The following is an 11,436-nucleotide window of genomic DNA, read 5'->3' as shown; positions in this document are numbered from 1 at the left end:
GTCGACATCGTCTACCAGATACCTTTGACCCAGTGTTGACATCACACTTCAAAGAAGCCACGTGACAAGCCTCACTGGGTCAGTCTACTGAGGAAGACCAGAGTGACTGGTCGAAAGCTCTAGGTGAGAGAATTTTTTGTGTTGGAACAAAAGTTTTAACTTTAAATACTTTTTTTCCAGCTTACCTGCACTGTGGATGCAACACTGAAAATTACTTGCACCACTCAAGAGTTTTGAAAGTATGGATTACAGTATGAGCTATTCAGAAACCACTGTAAATACAGTATTTCTTTCACACTTCAATCAAAATGTAGGTGGTACCAAAATGCAACTTAAAATCCACATTTGCCTAAATACATGTAAACCCAATATATGGACTGGTGCAGGTAGACATTAGAAATACTCACACATCTCCAACTTCGACTTCAATAACCTGCATATGCAAATTTCCAGTGCTACATGTAACAGCAATAGATGTGGCAAGTCTAAATCATTTAGATTCAAAAACAAATGTTTGGAAACTTACCATCAATTTTAACCTTGGATGTATTGGTGACCCTCTGATGCAATGTTACAGGGTTGACTGCTGCACATTTGTACAGGCCCCAGTCCTCCAGTGTAACGTTTGCTATCTGTAGGTTCCCTGACGGTGTTATCAATATACGTTCTGAAACAAGATTCAGAAATTATCAATGTTGTAGATATTATACATTTTTAACAGATAGTTCTAAAGGATTTTTATATTTCGTTGGTGAAGGTTAGACATACAGGTACATTGGTATATCCATGTACACAAAAAAAACAACAGTTACTCAAGCAACTGGCATGATGATGATGATGAAGAAACTGGATATGATTTTATAAACAGTCAGACGTTTCAGATAGCATCCAGGTGATTTTTATGTTGGTTTAACATTTTTTATTTAATTCAGGCTCCTGGCCAATATGTACACATACATGTAGATAGAGAAAGGAAGAAGATTACATAACAAAACAATCTAAATCTACCTGTAACATAACTTAAAAGATTTCAATGATCTCAACTTGCTCATCTTTTAAAAAGCATATATAATTATCAGTTCATGGACATCATACAATTTAAGCTTGTGTTGTCACCGGAAAATATATAAACCTAGACTATGTTTTAACAAGCATGAAACAAGTTTTCCTTTGTAAGATGAAGGCAAGAAAGCTGCACAGCAGTATCTATACATTTGTATTTTCAATGAGTGGTGCTGGCAAAATAAATTGCTTTGTTTCCACATTATCATTTTGTTACTTTGTAGGCCACCATAGGCCACACCAATTTAATTTCTTGGTTAACAAATTTTTCTAGAAAACTAATGGAGAGGGCGGGCGAAAAAAATAAAAATAAAAACCGTCCTAGGTATCCTATTATGGCCCAAAATGGTACGATAGGAGCCATGGAGTCAACACACCAAGCTGGTTCAAAATTTAAACAATGAATTTTGAACTTTTAATAATACCATTGCATTGAAAGATGGAATAACTGTAACAATTAGGATGAAAAGGACTGTTTTCAACTGTTCAGGGCAAAATATGAGCATTTTGCAGTTGATTCTGAATTTTTATTTTTATTTGCAAATCAGAAAAAAATGAAGCGGCCAAATCGTTAACCAAGAAATTAAATTGGTATGGCCATAGTTAGTCATTTTGTACAGCATTGCCCGAGTTTTCTGTTTTGTCTGTTTGCTGTTTTTTCACATACGAGTGTACTACAAATCGTGCAGCTTCAGCCATGTTGTACATGTACATCATGCCTGAGGATGATTTTCTTCTGTATCTGTATCGATATAGCCAGTATAACCGCCCTTCTGCGCAACACACCAGCTTCTGTATCTGTATAGCCGGTAAAACCGCCCTTCGGCGTAACACACCAGCTTCTGTATCTGTATAGCCGGTATAACCGCCCTTCGGTGTAACACACCAGCTTCTGTACCTGTATAGCCTGTATAACCGGCCTTCGGCGTAACACACCAGCTTCGCAGGCACGCGGCGTGGCGGCAGCTAGCTATATCACACCGAACAGCTTGCTACACTCAATGTTTGCACATTTGATTGCAGGAGTTGTTTAAAGCTTTCTAGTGATGATGCCCCAACTGTACTTGGTGGCAACGAGTTCCAGTCTACGATAGTTCTGGGGAAATACGAGTTCTTAATAAAACTGTAAAACTGTACCTGTACTGTTTTTTATCCATTTTCCCTCGTGCCTGTACTGTACCCTAGCTGCTGGTTTACTGACAGGAGGCACACAGGGAATTATTGCAGTGTTGCCCTGTAATACTTTAACCTTCTGCGGAACATCCGTCTTGAACTTGGCAATTTCTGAAAGAAAGAAAAAAGGAAGTTAGTATCTGAAATACAGAAGCTGGCAACAATACCTTGCATCATCTGTATCTGTATCAGTATAGCCGGTATAACCGCCTTTCGGCGTAACACACCAGCTTCGCAGGCACGTGGCGCGGCGGCAGCTGGCTATATTACACCGATCAACTTGTTACACCTAACCCTTGAACTTCTAGCTCTAGACATTGTTTAAAGCTATCTATTGACAATGCCCCTACTGTACTTGGTGACAGTGAGTTCCACTCTGCGACAGTTCTAGGAAAGAATGAATTCTTGAACACCTCAATCCTTGGTTGATAACTCTGGTACTTGAAGGCATGGCTATTTCTTGTTCTCTTAGTATGTATCACGTCTAAACATCTAAACTCACAGAAGCCCATCATATATGTCATATATTTGAACTTGGCAATTTCTGAAGGAAGGGAAGAAAAGAGGCAGTTAACATTTGATTACAGAAGATGGAAACAGTCACCCTGCATCATACTGAAAGGTTTAAAAATGTCTGTATGGAACAACGAGGATTATTTTTTCTCCCTGAATACTGTTCTGGATTACAAAAGGAATAAGTCAACTTATCATACAACCTATCATACAAAAAGATCGATTTTTCAGTCATTTCTTCACATACTATGACAATATTTTGCATTGTCCTAAAGTTACATAATGGGCCATTAACTCGCAAAAGCCCATAATATGTCATTTATTTGCATTTTGGCAATTTCTGAAGGAAAACAACAAAGGCAGTATATAACCTAGAGTATACAAAGTTGGCCAGGACAATCTAGTGTTACAGCAAACATGCAAAATGTGTTTATCATGTTGTACAATTTTATTAACTGTTTTATATTGATGCAACACGGTTTCTTGACTTTTGACTTTTAAGGTTTTGGCTTGCATGTCACAACAAACATAACACAACAAAATTTCAATACCTGTCAGATGATATGTACACACAATCTAAAGCTTTATCTAGTTTCATCTAAAAAAATAAATGTAGGTTATGTAGAAAACATGTACATATTACTCATGGACTAAATGCACTTGTCTCGTCTTTTAAACCCACAGAGTCAGTTATTTAGGTTCCTTAGTGCCCCTACTTTCATTTCCCTTTGTTTTATTTGTACCGGAAATTCTGTAATCAAACACATGTGCAGCTGCTAATAATCCAACTGCTATTGGGCCTAGGAAAAAAAAAATGTTGTGTTTCCTGTTTCCAGACCGACCCTAGAAAAACCTGCTGACCCTACAATTTTTTGGGGGGTGGACCCCTGCAAGGGACATAAATTTTTCGAGCTTTTCTAGCTCCATGATCTGACACCTGAGTGATAAAACGGTGTACGATTGGTTTTCTAACATTGACATTGAAAATAGAAGTGTGTTCATGAAAGTTTTACTTTGTTAAACTGTATTGTATAAGTTGGACCCCCATATAGATATCACTGAAGTCTAAAAAAAAATCCCTACCTACCAACCCTAATTTGTTCAGGACTGAAACAGGATAATATTCTTATACAACATTTTTCCTAGGCCTTGGGCTAAGCAGTATGAAAGAAGAAGAGGAAGAAATGCTCCTTACCTGCCAAATGTAAGTACGCCGGAGGGCTGATAATGGACCCTGCCCGTGACGTGACGGCACACTGGTACATCCCCACATGCCGGTCGCTCGCGCTCCTCTGGAATCTCTCGATAACAAGTTTCTTTCCCGTTTTCCGTACGAAGACGCCGGGTACCGGGTTGGAGCTGAGAGGCAGACCGTTGTAGTACCAGGAATGTTTCGCCCCGTGCGGGCTGCCGGAGCACCGAAGTTTTATTTTGCTCCCGGGTTCTTGTGTGGTCGTTTCGGGTTCAACATTGAACTTTGGTGGTGACTCTGGAAAATAGTAAATTAATTCATGAATGGTTTATTTAGAACACATTCATACAGGGTTGGACAAGTTTTCAAATATCCACTTGCCGTATCGAGCAAGTACATGGTCATTTCCACTTGCCCGAACCAACTTTTCACTTGCCCAAAATACGACGCATTTCTATGCATTTTACTCACAGAAAGGAAATTATTTTTTTAAAATAGAGTTTATAATGTTGGATGCTTCATTTATCAAAATTGTTTGAAACTTGGTCAAATACTGCAGGGGCTATACTTTGCATCCAAAAAATTTACTTGCCCAATCGGGCAAGTGGGGGGGGATATTCACTTGCCCGAACAGTACTTTTACTTGCCCTGGGCAAGTAGTGGGCAATAGGACTTGTCCAACCCTGACATATATACAGCACATAGTACACAGTACTTTAAACATCAGACTCGCAGGTAATCTTACTGGATACCTGCATTGCGATGTAGTCAATACAATATATCATTAAATGCAACGACACGCTATCAAAAAATGCTATTAAAACATTATTTGTTACACATTGCTAAAATTCATATTAATTATAAATATTCCTTTGCTTTAGACATTACGCAGTTCTGGAGTTGTAATTACTTTGCCAATCAACATGAACATGTCAAATCGTCATATTCGGCAATAACAACAGTTGTTATAACTGCCATATACTGGAGGAGAAATATTTTCTGTTTTTGCATTTAATATTCTAGAAAGACTGATGATGGAGTAACTACTGTTTATTTTTTTGTTGTTTGGCCATACCAATTTGTTGTTTCTCGGATTTTTTCAGAAAAAATATGAAGCGACAGGGCGAAAAAAAACAAAAAAACAGGCCAAGGCACCCCATGATAGCCGGAAATGTTACAATATGAGCCATGAAGTGAACATACCAGGCTGGTTTATAATTAAAACAATAGATTTTGAACTTTGAATGAGGCAAAAGTGCATTGTTACATTGAAAAACTTAAACAAATAGGAAGAAAAAGACTTTCTTCAACCATTGGGACCAAAATATGTCTTTCATTGAGCATTTTGCAGTTAATTTAGAACAAAATTTTTTTTTTTTTCAAATCAGAAAAAAATGGACAGGGCGATCTGAGAAGCAACAAATTAAATTGATGTGGCCTTATATAATCTGGACAGCCACAGAAATCACGTCCGACACAAGGACTGGAATGAATGTGTCGACCTCCTAAAAATATGACACATGCCTTCTATAACGTATCAGTTTACAAACATATTGTCACACTTGAACGATACTCTTCAGCTACATTTGTAGCACTTCCGTAATTTGGCATAAAACTTGCGGATTAATATACTGCAGGGAAATGCCACATGGAGGAACTACGCTCCAAAAGTGGCAGAGGTATGCCGGCTCCCGACTCTAGCTAGATATTGTTTTCAAGTAAATGTGCTCCCAACCAGAATGTCAGCGGTTTCAACCGGCCAAATTGTACTGAACAGATGCAAGTGGATCTGATTCTGGATCTGAGTCGACATTGCGCACAATGTTGGAGGGACATAGCAGTGTCCTAAACTGGGCGGAGAATGGTGTTTTCCAAAAGAGAACAAAATTTATTGCTCGACAATTGTACATGGTGCAATGGATGCCAGCAACTATGAAACCACTATACTGCAAGGCTGATCGCTGATCTATAGTATAATAATTATGTATCTGTATAGTTGGTATAGCCGCCCCTCGGCGCAACACACCAGCTTCTGTATCTGTATAGCCGGTATAACCGCCCCTCAGCGTAACACACCAGCTTAGAAGTCTGTATCTGTATAGCCGGTATAACCGCCCTTCAGCGTAACACACAAGCTTCTGTATCTGTATAGCTGGTATAACCGCCCTTCAGCGTAACACGCAAGCTAGATAGAATCATAACTACAAAATATTATCAATAACAGTATTAGACTTACAATATAGTTTTATGTATGGATGATTTGGTTTAACTTTTGGAATGAATTATAAAGAAGTTGACCTATGTAGGCAGATATAGGAGTTGGACATGACAACAATGCCTTATCTTCAAAGCTCATCTGTGTAGGTAGAAGTTATTATAAAAACTGTAATTTCCAACACACAAAAATGGACTAACCCACATTTACTCCAGTCTTTGTCAAGACTCAAGGAATAACTGGACTTGAACAGTAAAAAATTTGGGCGTCCGATCCCTTGTGTTGGAAACTACAGTTTTAACTGCATACTTCATATATTAATATGAATCATAATAAATAGAGAATGCCTTCCTCACCTTCTGCGATGACTTGAAGTACAGATATCACCAGTATAGTGAGTACAGACCACCTGTGTTGGACCCGGTCCTCAGTACCTCTTCCCACTGCCATCGGTAGTGCAGCTCCTGTGCAAAAGAAAACAACACATATGAAGTTTAGCAATGTGTAAGTAATAACGTTTTAATAATACCTTTTTTATAGCAAGTTGTATTTAATGATATCTTTAGCCTGTATTTTGTGTGCTTTATGTCATTAAGCAAAGGATCTTATAACCTCGTACGTGCTTGCCATCAAATGCTAAATAAACTAAGGCCACACCAATTTAATTTCTTGGTTAACGGATTTTTCTAGAAAAATAATGGAGCGGGCGGATGAAAAAAAAAACAGGCCTAGGCATCCTATTATGGCCCAAAATTGTACTATAGGAACCATGAAGTCAACACGCCAGGCTGGTTCAAAATTTAAACAATGAATTTTGAACTTTTAATGATACCATTGCATTGAAACAGTCACCTTATTATATTTATCAATATTTCCTGTAACAACTAGGAAGAAAAGGACTGTTTTCAACTGTCAAAATATCAGCATTTTGCAGTTGATTTTATTTTTATTTTCAAATCAGAAAAAAATGAAGTGGGCCAATCCGTTAACCAAGAAATTAAATTGGTGTGGCCTAATGATATCTTGCATTGACCACAGTGTAATTCAGACATCCAGTAAGGTTGCTTGCGACTCTAGTGTCATTTTCTAGAGTCTAGTGACTGATTGATACTGTATATACTTGTATATATGTATGAGTTCTAAAGAAACCATGCATTATTTTAAAAACACAATAGCATGTTTGTCAAGTTTCCTCAGAAATCGATACTGTTCCACAGCTGCAGATATCTCCCACCCAAAACTGTTGTTCAGCACAATGAACAAAAGGTAACAAACGTGATTCTGTCCATGTTACTGTACATGTGTGTATGTATGGGACCCATTGTACTTGCTATGTAAACACGTGCCAAAGATTAATTACTGGGTATAAAAACAAATTAAGACCAATATTTTGTACAATGTACCAGGAATTGTAACCTAATGTGGATCTAGAACACCAGTACCCAGTGTATACTATGCATGTGTGTGGAAGAATGGTTGGTTTTCAAGTCAGTAATTCCACTATTTTCTTTCTTTGTGAAAACCCACTAACCTAATTAATTCAGAAGTGTAACTTAGAAAATTGGCATTACTGTAACCTATATCTATATCTGTTTTGGTATAGCTGGTACAACCGCACTTTGGCGTAACACACCAGCTTCTGTATCTGTATAGCCGGTGTAACACACCAGCTTCGCAGACACGCGGCGCGGCTGCAGCTAGCTATATCACACCGAGCGACTTGTTACACTCAATCTTTGCACATTTAATTGCAGGAGTTCATGACCTACGAATCAGTATGAAAATGGCCTGTCAAACTCTGTGAAACCTGAGACGTGCCCTCTCACTAGAAATGCCCCAGCCTGGAAACAGGCTCTTGAAACAGTCTGCTGCACATTTCCCTCCATGAGGAACATGTAATCAGCTTCGCAGACTGACTACACACACACACGTACGCACGCACATGCGCACGCCCACACGCACGCACACACACATACACACACGCACACGCGCGCGCACTCATGCACACACACGCACACACACACGCACACACACACACACACGCACACACACACGCACGCACACGCGCATGCACACACACAGGCACACACACCTTATTCTGACCAGGGCTCGAAATTCATTTCGGGGAATAGGTACTGGTGCAACTAACCGAAAAATCTTAGTACACTGGAAAGATATTGGGTGCACAACAAAATGAAGTAGAATGGCAGGAAAACCTTATTACAAACATGACTGCCTCTTTTCATATCTTGAATCAGATAATTCTATAGATAACTTAAAATCTAAGCACGTGGAAGTAACACAGTTAAGATTTCGTTATCTTTGGATACTTAAATGTGAACAATCTGATGTAAACTAGCTACCTTTCTTTAGCTGCACAATTACATGTAAATACTAGATGCACCAGTGCCCCCCAGTAAAATATTAGGTGCACAGCTCCAATCTTGGGTGCACTAAAGTGTATATATGTACCCAGTATTTCCAGTCCTGAATGACACAAGTCAAAAGTATTAGTGTGTTCTTTCCAGGATATGTAATGTGGCTATCAAAGTTATGAACTGGAATTTACATAAGGCTGAGTGATCCCAGCCGCACCAAATTTGATACTCCTCTGTTTGATAATGTTCCCGTAATCCTTCAAAATTATTGCAAGGTGTGACCTGACAAAACATTTCTGGCAACAAAGACCCTGTTCAACATACATGGGTAACACCCGCTTCCCAAATCATATCCAGTTGCCTGAGTAACTGTTTTTTGGGCATATCTTATTACCTGGATGTCTAACCTTCATCCACATTACACAGGTTGCATGTATACTTCTTTTAGAAAATTGTTTTGAACTCAACTTTTAATGTTCTGTAACTAGTGTGTAGATTATGTTTCTTTTTTTATGCTTTTATTTCTGTATGAACCCTGGAAGACTAGCCTTTTGGGCTAAAGGGCATCGAAATACAGAAACAGAAATTACCTGGATGTCCAACCTTCATCAACGTAACACAGGTTATACTTAAGAAGTTTGTGAAATTTGTTTACAAAACTGCAGAGCGCCCAGAGTGTTGCTGCTGGTATGATTGAAGTGACTTTTGGAAAGTAATATTGATGACTCCGGGTATCCCTGTGTTGACTGTAAACCGACATTGTGTGCAAAATAAGTGGACACTCCATTACCACCACCACTCATGTGACATGACTTCTCCTTTCTGTTAAAGTGGTTCGACACTAAAACAACAAAGAAGCCCAGTGAATAATGGATATCTGTCTGGATTTGTATATGACATGTATGGCTATCAGATATGACATGGGTTTTATGTATTATTGGTTGGCATGAAATAGAAAAGCATTGAATCGGTTTTCTTTCACCCAAGTTTCACTGAAGAATACCACTATAAAATACTACTTAAAACAAATTATGATTTGATCAAGATTGAGCCTGGCCACATAATATACTAGTATCATGACACTTGTGACAGTAAAATATAGCTTTCTGTGTCATCAATGAATGACTGACTGACTCATGTATGAGGGCCTGTATGGGGGGGGTCCCGACAACGCCGTATGCTAAATTTTGAGAGCTGGCTATGTATTATGCTGAATTCAGTTTCATGCTCCTCAATTATGTTTTACCATAAATTCCAGGTAGCTACAATCAAAACGATGAATCACGCTCTACGCAAGATGCGCCAATTACGCTCCTCGTTGAATTAGAGTTGTCCGTCTACGCTCTATGTAGAATTAAAACGGCCGATTACGCTCTACGGAAAAGGGTATGTGAACCCAGTATTCTGACTGACTCTCCACCTGCTTTCCCACCATCATGAAATGATAAGAATCTACAAAAATTCCATCACAGAAATACCTAGATAAAATAGATGAATAAAAATTCCTACCACCCTCCCCCACTAAAAATTCTTAATTAAAATATCTCCAGAGTTTGAATCTGAACCAAGATCTTTCCCAAAATATCCTTGCTTCTTTTCTTTTCTTGGCAAGGACATACCTGCATGCTTTTGTGAAGAGTCTTGTTTATAAGCAAAACGGACAACCTTTTTTTTATTAGACGTTGGCAATCTCTAGTGATCCAACTTGTGATCCAACTTATACAATACAGTTTAACAAAGTAAAACTTGCATGAGGACACTTTTAGTTTCAATGTCAATGTTGGAAAACCATTTTATCAGTCAGGTTTCAGATCATGGAGCTAAAAAAGAGCAATCAGCTTGAAAAATTTATGCCCCTTGCAGGGGTCCACACACACACACACACACACACAAACACACACACACACACACAGGGTCGGCAGCTTTTTGTAGAGTCTGCATTTTTTCTAGGGTCGGTCAGGGAAACAGGAAACACAACATTTTTTTCCTAGGTCCAACCGATTGGAAACCATAACCTCCTTACTGGAAGTAATAAAGCACAACACCACGGCCCCAGTTCTCAGCCATGCGAATCCAGTTCTGATGGGTTCTACTGGGGGAAGAATTCTACTCATTCCGTCCTTATGGTACACAGGAAGGAAACGCGATACGGATGGAAGAGGGGGAAACAGCTCATTATTGATCCTGAGTCCTGACTGAACTTTTCAGAATCAAAGTTCAAACTTCCAAAAGTAGTTTAATCTGGTCAAGGTAAGGCATGGGAGACTAGGGTTTCTTTTTATACAACCAGTATAAATTCTCACTTGCTGATGTTTTGATGTCTGTAAGACACTTTCATCAAACGCAGACATATTTTGTTCCAGTCAAAAGCTCTGAGGAAGATGTCTGCAAGTGAGCAAGTGAGAGTTGCGCACGCACACACACACACACACACACTCACACACACATGCGTGCACACACACACTCACACACACATGCGTGCACACACACACACACACTCACATACGTGCACACACACCCACACACACACCCCCCCACACACACACACATGCGTGTACACACACACACTCACACACACACACACACACACACACACACACACTCTCTCTCTCTCTCTCTCTTTCACACACACACACACACACACACACACTCACACACACACATGCTCACTCTCTCTCTCTCTCTGTCTCTCAACACACACACCACACACACACATGCTGACACACACTCTCTATTTCTCTCTCTCTCAAACACACACACACACACACACACACACACACACACACACACACACACACACACTCACACACGCTCACTCTCTCTCTTTCTCTGTCTCTCAACACACACACCACACACACACATGCTGACACACACTCTCTATTTCTCTCTCTCTCAAACACACA

General features: G+C 39.3%; 1 protein-coding gene across 1 annotated transcript in view; it reads right to left on the bottom strand.

Annotated features, from left to right (window-relative positions):
* The window catches only part of LOC109484053 (brother of CDO-like), a 31,710-nt gene that overhangs the window by 16,176 nt on the left and 4,098 nt on the right, over positions 1-11,436 (bottom strand). The window contains exons 2-5 of the mRNA XM_019787246.1: positions 6,512-6,619; positions 3,944-4,237; positions 2,200-2,346; positions 527-667 (exon numbers count right to left, since the gene is read on the bottom strand). Of these exons, the coding sequence (XP_019642805.1) occupies positions 527-667; positions 2,200-2,346; positions 3,944-4,237; positions 6,512-6,605 (676 nt within the window). The 5' untranslated portion in view covers positions 6,606-6,619. The remainder of the gene's footprint in view (positions 1-526; positions 668-2,199; positions 2,347-3,943; positions 4,238-6,511; positions 6,620-11,436) is intronic.

This window comes from Branchiostoma belcheri, unplaced genomic scaffold (assembly GCF_001625305.1).
Source record: "Branchiostoma belcheri isolate BF01 breed outbred unplaced genomic scaffold, Haploidv18h27 scaffold68, whole genome shotgun sequence".
Classification (NCBI taxonomy): domain Eukaryota; kingdom Metazoa; phylum Chordata; class Leptocardii; order Amphioxiformes; family Branchiostomatidae; genus Branchiostoma; species Branchiostoma belcheri.
The sequence above is the reverse complement of the archived record's forward strand: the minus strand, read 5'-3'. Positions and strand labels throughout refer to the sequence as shown.